At 51.9% G+C, this 19,345-nt stretch overlaps 1 protein-coding gene across 3 annotated transcripts in view; it reads left to right on the top strand.

The window, feature by feature from the left end:
* The first annotated feature begins 1,776 nt into the window (after positions 1-1,776).
* The window catches only part of nprl3 (NPR3-like, GATOR1 complex subunit), a 37,912-nt gene continuing 20,343 nt past the window's right edge, over positions 1,777-19,345 (top strand). The window contains exons 1-7 of one of the 3 annotated variants that reach the window (XM_059949635.1): positions 1,777-1,980; positions 6,080-6,149; positions 6,880-7,012; positions 14,567-14,641; positions 15,390-15,543; positions 16,003-16,081; positions 16,797-16,934. In XM_059949635.1, the coding sequence (XP_059805618.1) occupies positions 1,863-1,980; positions 6,080-6,149; positions 6,880-7,012; positions 14,567-14,641; positions 15,390-15,543; positions 16,003-16,081; positions 16,797-16,934 (767 nt within the window). In that variant the 5' untranslated portion in view covers positions 1,777-1,862. The remainder of the gene's footprint in view (positions 1,981-6,079; positions 6,150-6,879; positions 7,013-14,566; positions 14,642-15,389; positions 15,544-16,002; positions 16,082-16,796; positions 16,935-19,345) is intronic. The other 2 variants (XM_059949633.1, XM_059949634.1) reach the window with 2 other exon arrangements.

Below are 19,345 nucleotides of genomic sequence, written 5' to 3'. Positions count from 1 at the left end.
GGAATATAGAGAAATTCAGTAGAATTTATGAAAATCTATACATAAACAAAGACTGACAAACAACCAATATGCAAAGGAGACTAAACTGTGGAAATGATGTTTTAATCAAAATAAATTTTATTTATAATAAAAAAAACAACTATTTACAAGAATAAACTATGCAATGCCTGTCCGTTCTTCACGTTCATAGTCAACGCTTTCAGTACTGTCCTATTCCTGACAACAAAAGGAGTGCTGCCACTCCTGTGCCCCCCCCCGCAATAATTGAGGTGCTTCTTCGCCCAACCCGGCCCCCTCTCTCCAGTGTCCTTCCCCACCGAGTGCTTGCGGTGGCTGCACCGAGCTGCGGTACAACACACAGTAAAAATGAGACAATGTTTTTTCAGGACCCTGGTGTTACATGACACAGTACAAACAAACTAGACTGAACTACGTAAAAAACAACACAGAGAAAGCTACACTAGACTACAGACCTACACTGGACTGCATAAAGTACACAGAACAGTGCAGGCATTACAATAAATAATAAACAGGACAGTAGGGCAGTAAGGTGTCAGTCCAGGCTCTGGGTATTGAGGAGTCTGATAGCTTGGGGGAAGAAACTGTTACATAGTCTGGTCGGGAGAGCCCAAATGCTTCGGAGCCTTTTCCCAGACGACAGGAGCGAGAAGAGATTGTATGAGCGGTGCGTGGGCTCCTGATGCAGCGTCTGGTGTAAATGTCCGTGATGATCTTCTCGGCTGACTTCAAGGTTGGAGTTCGAGTTTATTGGTTACGTACACGCAGCCAACTGCATCGTTTGCATCAACACACCGGGGCTGCGCTGGGGACACAAGGTGCCAAACCGTAACGAGGTAGATCATCGGGTCAAGAGTCCCTAACAGTCGGACAGACTTTCGTATCTTCCCCACGGGAGGGAGGGGAGAAAGTGTGTGTGTGAGAGATGAAAGTCTGAATTGTTAACTGTTCATTCATAAGCGCTGCCCAACCCACGGGGCTGTAGTTTCCACTAGCCTAAGCATCTAATTTATTTTTAACAACCCAAAAGAGTATCCTTTTTCTTAGAGATCTGCACGGATTCGGCACTCAGTCTAAAGCTTCCAATACATGCACAGTGGAGAGTACTGTACCCTGACCGGCTGCCTAGCAGCCTGGTATGTGAACACAATGCCCAGAAACGGGGCTAAATAGTGGATATAGCCCAGTTCATCACGGGCAAAGCCCTCTCCATTGCGCACACAGAGTGCTGCAGGAACTCAGCGGGCCAGGCAGCATCCGGGAAAATAGCACGGACGGCGTTTCGGGCCGAAAGCCCCCGCCCTGGCAGCCCTCCCCACCATTCAGCACCACAAGAAAGCAGCGTCCATCGTCAAGAACCCCCATTGTCCAGGACGTGCCCCCTTCTCACTGCCGGCCGTCGGGGAAGAGGTCCCACGCCAGGGGTTCAGGAACAGTTACTACCCCTCAACCATCGGACTCCTGACTAACTTCACTCACCTCGACACCGAACAACCCACGGACTCACTCTCAAGTAACAGTTCGTGTTCTCTGTGTTATTTACCTATCTATCTATTTATTTGTTTATTATTTTTGCGCAGTTTGTTTTCTTTTCACATTGTAGTTTGTCTTCCATTCTATTGTATTTATTTGTTTACAGTGCTTGCTCGCTAGAATACGTGCTTTAATAATAAATTTCCGTTATAATTCGTATCTTCACGATACGACGGAGGGAACGTGCTGCGCGGTTGCGTCAGCGGGGACGTCGCTCACGTGACTGCGAGAAATTTGCTACAAATCGCCGGATACATAGGGGGGGAGTTCCGGTCGGGATCCCGCTCTGTCCCGAGAGCGCGGGACCGGGAATGGGGGAGGATAGCAGCCCCATCAGCGTTATCCTGGTCAGCTCGGGCAGCCGGGGCAACAAGCTGCTCTTCAGATACCCCTTCCAGCGGCACCGGCGGCAGCAGGGCGAGCAGACCAGTGAGTGGCACTCCGGGGGCGGGAAGGAAGAGTTGAGAGGAGCGCCCGACTTGGGGGTCGGGGGGGAGAGAGCTACAAAGAGTGCCCCGCTCAGTGGATGGAGAGGGAGAGTTATCCCGCTCCCGGGGGGAGGAACGGGGACTGAGCAAGTGGCAGGCGAGGGCAGGGCCGGTGATAAAGGAATGTCACGGGAGGGAGGGGTGGTGGTTTTGATAAACACAGTACAGGCCCTTCTGTCTTTTTATCCAATTCCAAGCTCAATCTAACTCTTACTGACGCCACAGTTCTCCATTTTCTATGTCCCTAATGTTTCTGCCTCACCACAGTCCCTGGTGTGTTTTATATATAACCTCTGACATCACCTCCTCACCCTCTATAGTCACCTTAAAGACATCACCTCCTCACCCTCTATAGTCACCTTAAAAGTATGCCCTCTTTTACCAGCCGTTTCCAATCTGCAAGTCTGGTGCTGCACTTGATATATGCCTCTCAAGTCACCCCTCTTCCTCCCCTGTTCCAAAGAGAAAAGCCCAGATGTACTCTCCACCCTGGGCAGCATCCTGGTGAGTCTCCTCTGCACCCTTTCGAACCCGGGCAGCATCCTGGTGAATCTCCTCTGCACCCTCTAATCCAGGCAGCATCCTGGTGAATCTCCTCTGCACCCTCTCTAATCCAGGCAGCATCCTGGTGAATCTCCTCTGCACCCTCTCTAACCCAGGCAGCATCCTGGTGAATCTCCTCTGCACCCTCTCTAATCCAGGCAGCATCCTGGTGAATCTCCTCTGCACCCTCTCTAACCCAGGCAGCATCCTGGTGAATCTCCTCTGCACCCTCTCTAACCCAGGCAGCATCCTGGTGAATCTCCTCTGCACCCTCTCTAATCCAGGCAGCATCCTGGTGAATCTCCTCTGCACCCTCTCTAATCCAGGCAGCATCCTGGTGAATCTCCTCTGCACCCTCTCTAACCCAGGCAGCATCCTGGTGAATCTCCTCTGCACCCTCTCTAATCCAGGCAGCGTCCTGGTGAATCTCCTCTGCACCCTCTCTAATCCAGGCAGCGTCCTGGTGAATCTCCTCTGCACCCTCTCTAACCCGGGCAGCATCCTGGTGAATCTCTGCACCCTCTCTAATCCAGGCAGCATCCTGGTGAATCTCCTCTGCACCCTCTCTAATCCAGGCAGCATCCTGGTGAATCTCCTCTGCACCCTCTCTAATCCAGGCAGCATCCTGGTGAATCTCCTCTGCACCCTCTCTAATCCAGGCAGCATCCTGGTGAATCTCCTCTGCACCCTCTCTAATCCAGGCAGCGTCCTGGTGAATCTCCTCTGCACCCTCTCTAATCCAGGCAGCGTCCTGGTGAATCTCCTCTGCACCCTCTCTAACCCGGGCAGCATCCTGGTGAATCTCCTCTGCACCCTCTCTAATCCAGGCAGCGTCCTGGTGAATCTCCTCTGCACCCTCTCTAATCCAGGCAGCGTCCTGGTGAATCTCCTCTGCACCCTCTCTAATCCAGGCAGCGTCCTGGTGAATCTCTGCACCCTCTCTAATCCAGGCAGCGTCCTGGTGAATCTCCTCTGCACCCTCTCTAACCCGGGCAGCATCCTGGTGAATCTCTGCACCCTCTCTAATCCAGGCAGCGTCCTGGTGAATCTCTGCACCCTCTCTAATCCAGGCAGCGTCCTGGTGAATCTCCTCTGCACCCTCTCTAACCCAGGCAGCATCCTGGTGAATCTCCTCTGCACCCTCTCTAATCCAGGCAGCATCCTGGTGAATCTCCTCTGCACCCTCTCTAACCCGGGCAGCATCCTGGTGAATCTCTGCACCCTCTCTAATCCAGGCAACATCCTGGTGAATCTCCTCTGCACCCTCTCTAAAGCTTCATCCAGCATCCTGCCTGCAATGAGGCGACCAGAACTGAACACAAGTGGGGTCTGACCAGTGTTTTCTGGAGCTGCAACATTACCTTGTGGCTTGTGAACAAAATCCGCTGACTGCTGAAGACTGACACCTTCTTAACCACCCTACCCGCTGTGAGGGATCTGTGGACCTTGGGGTCCCTCTGTTCTAAGAATCCTTCCATTATCCCACCATTCTACCTTCAAATTCAGCTTTCCAAGTGAATCACTTCACTCTTCCCCAAGTTTAACTCCACCTGCTGCTTCTCAGAGCAGCTCTATGTCCCATTGTAACCTATAACGACCTTCACGCTGTCTGCAGCCCCACCCACCAATCTCTGTGTCATCTTCAAACTCACTAACCCCTCCTTCCACCTCCTCATCCAAGTCAATGGGGGTCCCAGAACGGATCCTTGTGGGATTCCACGGATCACCGACCTCCGGGCAGAATACACTCTGCCTACAACCACCCGAATTCCGAATCCACCCAGCCAAGTTTCCCTGGATTCCAGGCCTCATGATGTGTGCTTGAATGGAGGAGGAGGAGGAAGAGACGGCACTGAGTGGGAGGTGGGACGGTTTGGAGAGGGAGACGTGCTGTCAGGTGGTCTCTGCTCACCATTGCTCTGGTGGAGGGCTGGCACTGCCCCCAACTCCGAAATTTCGCGACTTCAACTTCATAGCGTTTTCCAAGCCTCCACCCCCACTCCCCTCTCTGTCACGGTCGTATTCCTCTGACTTGCTCTGGAGGCCCACAACAGATCTGCGTCCATCTTTGGGACAAGGCTGATGCTGACCTGCGATATTCAAGCTTGCTTAGAAGTTTGTGCAGATTCGGCAGGTCATGAAAGAGCTTTGCTGAGCTCCTATGGACCGCACGGCGGAGAGCGCGTCCTGACCGGACCGCACGGCGGAGAGCGCGTCCTGACCGGACCGCACGGCGGAGAGAGCGTCCTGACCGGACCGCACGGCGGAGAGAGCGTCCTGACCGGAGAGCGCGTCCTGACCGGACCGCACGGCGGAGAGCGCGTCCTGACTGGCTGCAACACGGCCTGACACCCAGGGACGGAAAAGCTGACACAGCCCAGTCCATAACTGGCAAATCCCCCCCCATCACTGAGCACATCTGCAAGAAACGCTGCCGCGAGAAAGCATCAGAGACACCCACCACCCCGGCCCTGCCCTCTTCCCGCTGCTGCCATCGGGAAGGAGGGGCAGGAGCCTCAGGACCCTCACCACCAGGTTCAGCAGCAGTTATTCCTGCTTCCTGAACCAGAGTGGTTAACTTCACCCATCTCAACGCAGACTCGCTTTCAAGGTGTCCCATCCTTCTATGTTGGACCTCCCAGAGTGCAGAGCCTCCCATGGGGAGGAAGGGACTGTGCTGGAGAGAGAGCAGAGCAGATTCACTGGGATGCCCCCCCAGATCGGAGGGCTTTGGTTACGGGGAGAGACTGGGCCAACGACAAAGGTTGCTGAGGTGGGGATCCTAAGGGATGTGTAGAAGGTCACAGATCCCAGGTGGACATTGAGGCGGCCATCGGGAAGGAGGAACAGGAGCCTCTGGTCCCCCACCACCAGGTTCAGGAACAGTTATTACCCTTCACCATCGGGAAGGAGGAACAGGAGCCTCTGGTCCCCCACCACCAGGTTCAGGGACAATTATCACCCCTCAACCATCAGGAAGGAGGTACGGGAGCCTCAGGACCCACACCACCAGGTTCAGGAACAGTTATTACCTCTTAACCATCAGGAAGGAGGAACAGGAGCCTCTGGTCCCACAGCACCAGGTTCAGGAACAGTTATTGCCCTTCACCATCGGGAAGGAGGTACAGGAGCCTCTGGTCCCCCACCACCAGGTTCAGGAACCGTTATTACCCCTCAACCATCATGCTCCTGAATCAGTGTGGATAACATCACTCACCCCAATGCTGAAATGATTCCACAACCTATGGACTCACTTTCAAGGACCCAACAACTCATCTGCCCCATGGTTATTCATTTATATTATTCATTTGCACACTTTGTCTTTGCACATTGGTTGTCTGTCCATATTTGCATGTAGATTTTCATTGGTTCTATTCTATTTCTTTGTTCTGTGAATGCCCACAAGAAAATGAAACTGGGGGTTGTGTATGGGATGTGGTTTGATGATGAATTTGCTTGGAGTTTTGAACACTCTGTCTCTGAACTGTTTCCCTCAGGCAAGCCCAGGAGTCCCTACGCATTGCACAGTACGCCGGAGGGCACTGAAGACCAAGATGGGGACTCGAGGTGAGTTTAGGAAACCCCTCGAGGGGCTCCTGATGCCGACAGGAACTCCGGGTGCATTCAGGCAACAGTCGAGGGAGCGCTAGTCCCCCCCAGTGAGCTGTCAATGTCCCTTCCTTATACTAAGCAGGGAGTGGTCGAGCAAGCATTTTAAGAGCCCTCCAGCCCTCATCCCTGTTGAAAGATTTCGGACGGCTGAAATGTATCCCAGGGTGGAATTCTTGTTACAGGCCTCACCCGCTCGAGTCTCCCTTCCCAGCGGACTCCCAGCAAGTCAGGCAGCATCTGTGGAGAAGATTGGACAGCCGACAGCCGTTTTGGACCAAAATCCTCCATCAGGACCGGAAAGAAAGCTGACAGAACCACCTCCCTACCTTTCTTTCCGGTCCTAATGAGGAACCTCGACCCAAAACGCCGACTGTTTATTCCTCTCCGTAGATGCTGGGTTCCTCAGTTGCTCTGGATTTCCAGCATCTGCAGAATCTCTTGAGATTATGAATAATTTTGTTCTTGTTTGGTGTTGGGCCCCCTGCCCCCCTTCACAGCCACACGCAGGCACTGGGCTCCTAATTGTCCTTCAGCCCTTGGATGGAGTTGAGGGGGGAAGGGGTGGGAGGTGGGCAGACGGAAGGGGAGAGGGGGAATCAGCTGTACCGAGGGTGTTTATGGTGACCCTTCCACTCACTCTTCCTTTTCCCTTGCCTTCCGCCCCCCCCTCCCTGATGTACTCGAGGTTCTCCGATGCCATCCTGGCCACCATCTTGGCCACCAAGTCCGACATGTGCGGCCGGAAGTTCGAGCTGAAGATTGACAACGTGCGGTTTGTGGGCCACCCGACCCTACTGCAGCAACCGCTGGGCTTCCAGGTGAGGGCAAACTACCTCTTCCCCCCCCCCCTTCACCCCACCCATCTAACCAACTCTCCTGCACCCCCCTCCCCACCCCTGCCTAACCACGGCGACGCCACCTCGTTGAAAGGCACGGACCGTTTTCTAAACAGGGAGTGAATTCTGAAATTGGAGGTGCAAAGGGACTTTGGGAGCCTCATGCAGGATACCCTAAAGGTCAACTTGCAGGTTGCGTCATTGGCCAGGAAGGCAAATGCATGTTAGCATTCGTCTCTGGAGGATTACACTACGAACAGCATGAAGGAGATTGTGAACTCGGTTAACGGTCAGAGTTGGGACTACTTCTTTTTCACATTATATGTCAATGACTTTGATGATGTCATTGATGGCTTTGTGGCCAAGTTCGTGGACGATACAAAAAGAGGTGGAGGGGCAGGTAGTTTTGAAATAGAGAGGCTACAGAAGGATTTCGACAGATTGGGAGAATGGGCAAAGAAGTGGCTGATGGAACACAGTGTTCGGAAGTGTATGCACTTTGTTAGAAGGGATAAAGGTATGGAGTATTTTCTAAACGGGGATCACATTCGGAAACCCGAGGTGCAAAGGGATTCTGGAGTCCTCGTGCAGGATTCCCTAAAGGTGAACTTGCAGGTTGAGACGGTGGTATGGAAGCCAAATGCAACGTAAGCATTCATTTTCAGAGGACTAGAGTATAAGAGGGGGTAATGCTAAGGCTTTGTTCAGTATTGTGAACGGTGCTGGGTCCTTATCCAAGAAAGGATGTGCTGGCATTGGAGAGGGTCCAGCGGAGGTTCAGTGAATGAAAAGGTTAACGTATGAGGAACACTTGATGACTCTAGACCAGGGGTGGGCAAACTTTAACGGGCCGCCTATGACCCCTGGGCTGTAGTTTGCCCATGCCTGCTCTAGACCTGCACTGGCTGGTGTTTGGAGGAATGAGGAGGGATCGTCTCGATGTTGAAAAGCCGAGAATGAGTGGACGTGGAGAGGATTTTTCCTGTGGTGGGAGGGCACAGCCTCGGAATAGAGGGACGTCCCATTGGAACAGAGGTGAGGAGGGATTTCTTTAGCCAGAGAGTGACGGATCTGTGGAAGTCATTACCACGGACACTGTGGAGGCCAGGCCGTTAAATCGGAGATTGATAGGCTCTTGATTTGGCAAGGCGTCAGAGTTGTAGGGGGAAGGCAGGAGAATGGGGTTAAGAAGGATAATAAATCAGCGAAGCTGAACCAGCAGAGTAGACTCAATGGGCTGAAGGGACTAATTCTCCTAAGCCTTCTGGCCTTATCAATCTACCCCCTCCCTCACATACTGCCCTCCGTTTTCCTCTCATCTGTGTTCCTGTCTAAAAGTCTCTTAAATGTCCCTGATGTATCAACCTTTGCCACCAGCAGCGTTTCAAACATTCACCACTCCCTCTGTGGGGGGGGAACATCTGAAATTTCCTCCTCACCATAAACGGATGCCTACAAGTTTTGGCCTCTGCTGCCCCGGGAGAGAGTCTCTGACTGTCCACTCAATTTGTGCCTCTTATTATCTTCTACACCTCTATCAAGTCACCTCTCATCCTCCTCCTCTCCAAAGAGGAAATCCCCAGTTCGCTCAGCCTTTCCTCATAAAGCATAAACACGGGATTCTGCAGATGCTTGAAATCCGGAGCAACACACTCAAAATGCTGAAGGAACTCGGCAGGTCAGGCAGCGTCTATGGAAATGAATAAACAGTCGTCGTTTTGGGCCGAGGCCCTCCTTCAGGATTGGAAAGGAAGGGGAAAGATGGTAGAGACATAAGTCAAGCTCCCTAAACCAGGTAGCATCCTGGTAAATCTCCTCTGCACCCTCTCTAAAGCTTCCACATTCTTCCTATAACGAGGTGACCAGAACTGAACACAATACTCTAAGTGTGGTCTGACCAGGGTTTTATAGAGCTGCAATGTTACTTTGTGGTAATGGTCCTGTCTTTGTGCTGTGTGATCTTGTTACTCTTCGATCGATGACGGTGATTGAGTGTGTGTCCACTCACAGGCACCAGTGTGATTCGAACTCCCGTCTCCTGGATCAACATACGCAGCTTGGAGATGGACTGTTTGGCCCAGCTAGCTGGTGCTAGCACTTTGCTCCGCTTCCACTTGAGCGGCATAGTGACCCAGCTGGTCGAGCGTTTGCCCCCGCTGCGCCTCAGACCCTGGTTTGATTCTGACCCCCCCTCCGTGTGTGAGTGCACGTGCAGAGTTTGGCTGCTACAGTTGTGGAAAAGTACAGCACAGAAGCCAGGTCCTTCGGCCTATCTAGTCATCACCGAGCCATTTCAACTGCCCACGTTCTCCCCTGTGACCGCGTGGGTCTCCCCCAGGCGCTCTGCTTCCCTCCCATGGCCCTCCCGAGGTGGTAGGATAGTTCAGTTTGTGAGGGGCAGAATCTGGTGGGAGTTGACCCAAAAAGCCCAGCAAATGAGGCCATTCAGCCCATCAAGTCTGCCTGGCATTGCATCATATCTGATTTACTATTCCTCTCAACCCCATTCTCCCTGCAATCTTTGACCCATCAACCTCCACTTTAAATATACCCAGTGACATGGTCTCCATGGACATCTGTGGCAAAGAATTCCACAGACTCACCTCCCTCTTCATCTCAATCCTCCTCACCTCAAGAAAATTCATTATCAAAAATGCATAAATTATACAGCTGAGATTTGCTTGCTCTTGGGTAACCAAATAGCAAGAAACCCATAAAAATGAAAGACCAACCCTCGATGTGCAAGAGAAGAAATAAAAACACAAATCGTCGAAGTGAACAACCCCATTCTGAATGAAAATTGTCCTCGGATCCGAACCCTGGAGCATCTCGGAGTAGGCCCCAAGCCTACTCCACGTTACCACGTTAGTGGGCACTGAGCACAGCAGCGGGGGCAGTCTTCATAGCATCAGTGTCATCAGTCCACCATCGCAGAGAGCAAGTGAAATCGGCTCTCATCCTGACCAACAACCTGTCTTTTCAGTCTGTCTGGATTGGCGTTTAAACCGACTCAACAACGGAGCAGCGGAAGGCTTGGTGTCCTGGAGGAAGGAGTGAGGATCGCTGACAGCAAGTGAAATCGGCCCTCACCTCCGATCTGGGCTGGCTTTTAAATTGTCTAAACATTGTCGAAATCGTGCCTGGCATTACCGCAAAAGGCTCTGGGCCTAGTCCACACCGCCTGGCGACTCACTCCAGATTTCGTAACCAAGGCGCTCTCAAGCTCTTCAAATCAGCCCGGTGCCCAGAGTGATCCAGTCTCGCACCCGGGCCGGCTTGTACAGCACTGAAACTCTTCTGCCCGGTCCTGACTTCTTTCTGCACGCAGACTGATCCACCCTCGCTCCCGGGCCGGCTTGTACAGGCACCGGAGCTCCACCTGCGACGCGCCACCTCAGCTCACCCGCCCGAATTCACCTCACCACCGCTCACCTCTTCACGGTTTACTGCGATAATTTGACACAATTTACCTCAGAAAATGTACTTTTAGTGATGCTTTAAAGGGACACCCTTCTATTCTGAGGCTGCGCCCTCCGGTCAGGACCCCCCCCCCCCCCCCACTGTACAATAACATTCTCTTCACATCCACTCCATCTAGGCCTTTCAGTACCCAATGGGTTGAACCCCCCCCCCCCCCCATTCTTCTAAACTCCAGTGAGTAAAAACCCCAGAGCAGCAAGTACCCCTTATTTCTTTAACCCTTTCATTTCCTGGATTCTTCTGGTGAACCTCCTCTGGACCCTCTCCAATGCAATTGATTTTAGTATGGTCACGTGTGCCAGGATACAGTGAAAAGCTTGACTTGATCATTACACAGTACAACAAGGTAGAACAAGGTAAAACAGTAACAAAATGCAGAATAGAGCGTAAGAGCTACAGGGGAAGTGGAGTTCAGATAAATTATGAAGTGCAGGGTCATATTGAGGTAGATAGTGAGGTCAAGGGTCATCTTATTGTACAATAGTCCTCGAGCCTGGTGGGACGAATTTTCGGGCCTTTCTATCTCCTGCCTGATAGCTGAGGGGAGGGAATGTCTGGGGTGGGTGGGGGTCTTTAGCTATGCTGGCTGCTTTACCGAGGCAGAGTCCGTGCAGGGGAGGCTGCTTTCCGTGACGTGCCGAGCTGTGTCTGCGACCTGTTGCTGTTTCTCGCGGCCACGGGTCGAGCAGTTGCCCCGTGGGTGGTTTGCGGCAGGCGGATGATCTGCTTTTGGCTGGATCTCCCAGTGGCTGTACGGTTTGTGAACTTGAATGTCCGGGGCAAGTGCCAAGGTCACAGTCGAGTTTATTGTCAATTGCGCTTGCCCAGAGGGGCAGCGGTAAACGTACTCGCTGCAGCGTCACCGCGGCGATAAGGCCAATGTTAATTAAACACAAAACACTAATAGACAATAATTGCAAAAATGGAATTCAATGTTCAAAATAAATTTATAATCGAAGTAGGTACCCCATACAGTGGGTTTTGCTTAATCGGTTAATCAGGGTAGCTGCTTACTTGGGACAACTCTTAAAGAACAAAAACCAATCGGGGGGGAGAACTAGCCAGGGTTCCCTTGGTTAATTTGGGACATTCTGCCACCTAACTGGGGCAGTTTCTAACTGGCGGCAGTCATGTGTGCTTGTGTGACGTTAGACACTGCGCCGTGCTTAGAGCGAAGTTTTTAAATAGTGTCGTTTTGTGTGTTTGAGTTCAGAAAGCAGCGATTTTTGTCACTGATAGTTGGCAAGAAGTAAACATTATGACAATTCGCTGTGGTTTCGAGCGTTCAGGCTTGGGAGATACCAGGAGCTGCCAGGGGTGAAAATGAAACAACTTCACTACTTCAACATGTTAGGAACTATGGAAAAACTTGAGGGAATCAGTAACCAGCTGGAACGTAACTTTTGACATCCACCGGACACTCAGCTCTTGCTTGTGGCTCTAAAGAGCTGTTTACATGTGACGGTAGCCTGGTACACCCCTACAATAGGTGGGGGAAACCAGGTGAGGGTAGATGGCGGATTCATACCCCGGTGAGATAGGGACATGCCTGTCCTAGCATGTAAGGTCAGCTCTGGCAGACTGGGGCAGACGAGATCTACGGCGGGATCTAACTGCCAGGAAGGCGGTTCTGCAAAGCTCTGTGGAGGGCAAAGGGCCTGACAAGGGACAGGAGCTGTCATGGTCACCCACTGCAAGCCAGGAAAAGCCATTTTGTGACACTTCTTCGAACTACTGGGCCGGGACTTCTGAGGTCTTTTAAAACTCTCCAGCTCTGGGTTCCTGGCAACACAAGGCACACGTGGAACGTGTAAGCTACAGTTCCACACAAAAATATAAATCGGCCCAAGTCCCTGAGTGTCACGGTGCGCGGGTTTTCGGCAAGAACGAGCCCAGCTCCTCTCCCACGGAGCAAGCACTGGAGAGCAGCACCGATGGGAGATGCAAACCCCTCCCAACCCAGCGTGTGTTCCTGCTGTGCCATGCCACCTCTGGCGCCTCCTCCCCTGGGTGGCTGCAACACGAGTGCCCGGTCCGCACGACTGAGGTCACGCGGCTCCCCCACCGTCGGTGTCACCAACGAGCCAGTGGGTTGGGCTTGCAGCACGGTCCCACAGCGTCTTACACTGTTGGTAGGGCCGCTCAAATGTTGAACAAAAATATTAATTAAGCATAAGGGCATTAATTAAATGCAATAATTAAACACAAACACATTAATTAACCACAAAACTGAAACAAAAAAAGGAGTAAATGCAGCATTCACAAGAAAAACAAAGAAGACAAAGCTATGTTTGCAGTCCTGTGCATAAACCCTCCTTGCCTGCACAGGAGCAATATGTACTTCACCTGCAGCAGTAATACAGATAAGCAGCATTCTCAGAAACAATAAGGTGCAGTGGATTGCGTTCAATTGGGACACATCGGGACCTGTATGTTTTGGCCTAGTCAGCCAAAGATTCATAGAAATAGTTAGGTATCCATATTAAAAAAAAATAAATTAACGCACATAAAGTGCTGGAGGAACTCAACAGGTCAGGCAGCATCTACGGAAATGAATAAACAGTCGACATTTCAGGCCGAGACCCTTCGTCAGGACTGGGAAGGAAAGGGGAAGATGCCAGAATAAATAAAGTGGGGTGATTTGGGGGTGGGTGGATAACTAGAAGGTGATAGGTGAAGCCAGGTGGGTGGGAGAGGTAAAGGGCTGGAGAGGGAGGAATCTGACCGGGGAGGAGAGTGGACCGTGGGAGAAAGGGAAGGAGGAGGGGCACCAGGGGGAGGTGTTAGGCAGGCGAGCAGAGGTAAGAGGCCAGAGTGAGGAATAGAAGAGGGGAAGGGGAGGGAATTTTTTAACTGGAAGGAGAAGCCGGTTCGAGGCTACCCAGATGGAATATGAGGTGCTGCTCCTCCACCCCGAGGCACAGGAGGAGGCGTGGACTGACATGTCAGAATGGGAATTGGAATTAAAATGTTTGGTCATCGGGAAGTTTTGCTTTTGGGAGATGGAGTGGAGGTGCTCAACAAGGCAGTCCCCCAATTTACGACCACTCTCACCAATGTAGAGGAGGCTGCTTCGAGAGCACCGGATGTAATAGACAACCTTAGCAAAAAAGACAAACTGAGTAATAAATTATCAGTTTAAATGAAATGCAGAACAAATGAGAACACTACCAATACTACTACAATACTATAAAACTATGTATTAATTCCTAATAGTTATCGACGAAGGAATTTGTCAGCATCACGTTCTCTTGACTGTAAATTATCAAAATCCGCACAGACACCTAGTGTAGCTAATGGACTGGCTTCATACAATACTGTTGATAATTCTCTCCTCCAAATCTTCATTTTCATTGTAACATTCAAAATGATAGCTGATACCTTCAAATTCTTCTTAGCTCGTTGAAGTAGTGAAATCGTTTCATTTTCACACAGTCGTTTCTGGGCGTTTGCAGCCACAGTTCGGAATTGTCTCGGTGCTTATTTCTCACCAGAGTCACAGCACTTTGAGCACAAGCTCGCACAACTGTTCACTCGAAGCTCGGTCTCCTGACGTCCACACGAGTGTGCACAAGCAACGCTGGTCAGAAACGGTTTGGCAACGGGTTCCTGTCCCAACAAAGCAGCATAGTGTCCCAAATAAACCAGGAAGGTCCTGGCTATCTTCTCGATTCGGATTTTGAGTTAAGACTTGTCCAAAATAACTGGCTACCCTAATTAACCAGTGGCCCAATTAACTGGAATCTGCCTTGTACCGAGTTCTTAGAAGGAAGAACACAGTCAGACTGATAATTATTGTAGTGCCAGTGTCGCTGCACTGAAGGAGTGAATAGGGTTGTGCCGGTTAGTTCTGCAACCGAATGTTGGAGGGAAGGAGCCTTTCCTGAACCTTGTGGTGTGAGTCTTCAGGCTTCTGTGCCTCCTCCCCGAGAATGCTGCTTTCCTGAGGCAGTGCTACTCCTGACGGTGGGTAGGGATTTGCCCGTCAGGTATTGGACATTTGTATCGGCACTGCACTGTTGCGATGGCTCTGTAACCTCTCTCCGTCTGTTCCAGGTCTCCAAGCTGGACCCCTCCCCAAAGCGGGAGATGCCTACCATGATTCTCTTCAACGTGGTGTTCGCGTTGCGGGTGAGTTGTCCCGGGCGTCGTCTTTCCTCTGGTAACTTTCTACATTACACTGTACTGCTGCCACAAAAAACACAGATTTCATGATATGTGAGTGATGATAAACCTGATCCTGATACGGGTCTGTATTGCGGGCTGAGAGGGAGAGGGAGAGGGGAGGGGAGGGGAGGGGAGGGGAGGGAGCAGGAAGCACCAGATCAATAAAGCAGTTGTTTAGAGTCAAATGCCCTTGTCTGGGTGTGCCCCTACACCCCACTGTCTTTGTTAACCCTTCCCTCCCCCACACCCCTCCCTGTCTCCGTTAACCCTTCCCTCCCCTACACCCCTCCCTGTCTCCGTTAACCCTTCCCTCCCCTACACCCCACCGTCTCTGTTAACCCTTCCCTCTCCTACACCCCTCCTGGTCTCTGTCAACCCTTCCCTCCCCTACACCCCTCCCTGTCTCTGTTAACCCTTCCCTTCCCCCTCCCTGTCTCTGTTAACCCTTCCCTCCCAGTCTCTGTTAACTCCTGCCTGTCTCCATGACCCCTCCCCCCTCCCCTACACACCTCATTGCCTCTGTGACTCCCTTCAGCCACTACACCCCTCCTCATCTCTGTGACTCCCTTTGGCTGCTACACCGGTCCCTGTCTCTGTAAACTTGTGCACCCCCTGCGTGATTCGGGGATCTGTAGCCACTCGTGGGGGGTGGGCAGTGCAGGTTCCCCAGTGTTTCGGCAGCGCACTGACAGAGTCTCGCTCCCTCCCGCAGGCGAACGCGGACCCCTCGGTCATTGGCTGCGTGCACACGCTGTCGCGCCGGCTGGCCGTGGTCCTGCAGCACGAGGAGCGCCGTTGCCAGTACCTGACCCGCGAGGCGAAGCTGATGTTGGCCATCCAGGACGAGGTGTCCGCCATGTCTGACGGTGAGTGCGGGGCGCAAACTCCCTTCGGCCCATCTAACAGCTGGAGGCACTCGGCTGGCCGGGCAGCTTCTGTGGAGGGGAATAACTGGTCAACGTTTTGGGCCGAGACCCTTCACTAGGACTGGAAGGTGGGGGGGAAGGAGCCAGAATAAAAGAGGGGACGTCTAAAGTAGTGTTTCCCTCGGAGGGCAGGGATCCCCTCTCCCGGACACCCGAAGGTGAGGTGGGTCCATTACGTTAGGGAGTGGAGGGTGGAGAGGGGATGAGTTCCTGTTTCCCGGTGGCGTGCTTCTGCCTCCGCTCTGCAGACCCTGCGCTTCCTGACCGCTGCCTCGTGACGTCCCGGGGCGCTCTGCAGGCTAACGGGCGGCGTTGGCGAAAGCCGGGGTGGTGGGAGGCTCGATGGACCGCGTCGAGCCCACCTCAGCATCCTGAGTGGTGTTCCCTGTTCCTCTGCAGGCGACGGGTCCCAGTCACCCTTCCACCATATCCTGCCCAAGTGCAAGCTGGCGTCCGACCTGAAGCAGGCCTTTGACAGGTGGGCCCTGAGAAACCGGATTCCCTCCGCCTTTGCGCATGCACGTGTGTCCGTCTGTGCCACTCTCTCTCACTCTCTCTCTCTAGCTCTATATCTCTCTCACTCACACTCTCTCTCACTCTCTCTATTTCTATATCTCTGTCACTATATCTCTCACTCTATATATATATATATATATATATATATATATCTCTCTAATCTGTCTCACTCTCACTCTCTGTATCTCTCACTCTCACTCACACTCTCTCTCACTCTCTCTCTCTATATCTCTCATTCTCTCTCTGTTTCTATATCTCACTCTCACTCACTCACTCTCTTTCTATCTCTCTCACTCTCATTTGCTCTCTCTCTCACTCTGTATCTCACTCACTCTCACTGTCATTCGCTCTCACTCTGTAGAGATCTGTTTTCACTTTGACATGTCAGCTCGTGGCGTTGTGGCATTTTGACACAAAAGTGCCTTTTTCTGTTGGTCAGTGTCAAATAAAGCAAATTAAATCCACTGTGATTCAATGTTGTAAAACAACAGAACAGGAAAACTTCTGCGGGGGGCTGGCGGGTGAATACTTCTTATAAACACTGTATATGTACTTTGAACTTTGGGGGCTGTGAAGTGTTGTGCTAACGGCCGGTACGTGTGGGGGTTACCCACCAAGTTGTTGATCCTGGGTGTTAACTCCCACCCCTCTCTGTCCCTCCCCCCGCGCCTGGTCAGCCTCTGTACCACGGGCATCATCCACCTGCACGTCAACGACTGGCTGGAGCTCAGTTTCTGTCTGCCGCACAAGGTCCACCGGCTGGGCCCCGACTGCATCCCTCCGCACGCCATCGAGAAGAGCCTGAAAGCCATCCGGTAGGTGAGGGTGGGGGTAAACTGCCCGTCTGTCTTCCCTCGCGATCCCACCCCCCACCCACCGACCTCGGTGGGCCGCGAGCTTCCTCCGTTGACGGGTGAGGCTAGCCCGCGGTGGGCCGAAGGGCCCTCCTGTTCTCCCTTGGGGGGGGGGAGGGGAGATGAGCCACCATTCTAGAGGTTTACCCCTGCGATGAGGCGAGGTGTCAGGGACATGGGAGCCCTGGAGAGGGAGCAGAGATTAGAGAGCAAACTTGGGTCGCTTTCTCTGGAGGCTTGGGGGAGACCTGACCGAAGGCCCCTGCCGGATTGTGCAGCCCTTCTCAGGTCCCCTGGATCTGCCACACCAGTGGGAAAGAGGGGGTACGCTGTGCTTGTCCTCCAGAACTACGAGGTAGAGTAAAAAGGTCAAGAGAGGTGGTGTACAAAACCTCATGGTGGCCTTACAGTACCCGTGACCCTGGTTCGATTCCCGCCGCGGCCTGGAGGGAGTCTGTACGTTCTCCCTGTGACTGCGAGGGTTAATCGAGCATTGTAAATTGTCCCGTGATTAGGCTCGGGTTAAGTCGGGGGGGAATAGCACGTCTGTTCCACGCTGTACCTCAGTAAATAAACAAACATTTGGATTACGTGTGCAGTCTGGTCGACCCCTTACCAGGCGGACGTGGAGGATTTGGAGAGGGTCCGGTAGAGGTTTGTCGGGATGCTGCCTGGATTAGAGAGCAGGATTAGTGAGGAGAGGCTGGACAAACCTGGGTTGTCAGAGGCTGATGAGACGTGATAGGCGTTATAAGATCGTGAGAGATCGGGTAAACAGAATCTTGTAATTTTCCTCAATGTCTAATAGCGGAGAAGTATTTAAGGTGAGAGAGGGTGAGTTTAAAGGAAAGGAGGTTTGCAAGAATCATCCTGGGAATGAAGGGGTTAATGTATGAGGCTCTGGGTCTGTGCTCACTGGAGTTTAGAAACATGAGGGAGCATCTCACTGAAACCTATCGAATATCGAAAGGGCTAGCTAGAGTGGATGTGGAGAGGGTGTTTCCTATCGCGGGGGATCTCCAGGACCAGAATAGAAGGACGTCCTTTAGAGGAGAGTGAGGAGGAATTTCTTTAGCCAGAGGGAGGTGAATCTGTGGAATTCATTGTCACTGACGGCCGTGGAGGCTGAGTCACTGGGTGTATTTAAAGCGGAGGTTGACTAGTAAGGCCGTTAAATGTTACAGGGAGAAGGCAGGAGAATGGGGTTGAGAGGGATAATAAATCAGCCGTGGTGGAATGGCCGGGCAGAATCAATGGGCTGAATGGCCTAATTCTCCTCCTGTGCCTTATATGCTCTTGTCTGCAGGGCAAACTTTCTTTTAACAGAGTTTTGGGTACTGTTAGGAGCGATAGAGTCGTTTAAGGAGCTCGTTTATCAAAACAGCAGAGGAATGGAGGGATGTGCAGATAGAAAGGATTAGGTCAGACCTGTTCATCAGAGCAGGTTCATTTGTCACACGGACATCGAAACATACAGTGAAATGCACCAACACAATCGAGTGGTGTGCCGGGGGCAGCCCACATTCGGTGCTGTAAATTAAATTAGTATTTAATTGTCATTCAACTATACAGGAATACAGACAAACTGTTTACTCTGGGGCCAAGGTGCAAAACACTGCACATGTAATTATGACAGCAGAAAAGCAAACAGTTTCCAAAAACTATTAAACTATCATACTATTAGCCCAATTCCCTGTGGATTGATGGAGTACGGGATGTTGTCCAGGAGCCACGTTTCTGCAGGAACAAGCTGTAGCGGTTCCTCATTTCCACTTGTCTTCATGGGAGCAACCACTGGAGGGCAGCACCGATCCAGCCCAACACAGTGCAATGAGGTGGGCCCGAAGACTGTTCTGTACCATCCTGTGTTCTCAGAACGGCTACAGTGCAGCGAGGATCACTGTGGAGAGCTAGCATGGCTACAATGGCAGAAATGGCCTCCTTTTAAGTTCATAGAGTCATGGAAAAGTACAGCACAGAAAAAGGCCCTTTGGCTCATATAATCTGTGCCAAACCATTTAAACTGCCTATTCCCATTGACCTGAACTAGGACCATAGCCCTCCGTGCCTCTCCCATCCATGTACCTATCCAAACTTCTCGTTCCACACTCTCACCACCCTCTGAGTGAAGAAGTTTCCCCTCATGTTCCCCTTAAACATTTCACCTTTCACCCTTAACCCACGACCTCTAGTTGTAGTCCCACCCAACCTCAGTAGAAAAAAGCCTGCCTGCATTTACCTTATCTATACCCCTCATAATTTTGCATACCTTGATCAAATCGCCTCTCAATCTTCTACTTTCCAAGGAATAAAGTCCTAACCTATTCAATCTTTCCTTATAACTCAGGGACTCCAGTTCGGGCAACATCCTT

The sequence above is a fragment of the Hypanus sabinus genome, chromosome 24 (assembly GCF_030144855.1).
Source record: "Hypanus sabinus isolate sHypSab1 chromosome 24, sHypSab1.hap1, whole genome shotgun sequence".
Lineage (NCBI taxonomy): Eukaryota > Metazoa > Chordata > Chondrichthyes > Myliobatiformes > Dasyatidae > Hypanus > Hypanus sabinus.
This window is presented reverse-complemented; position numbering and strand designations above follow the sequence as displayed.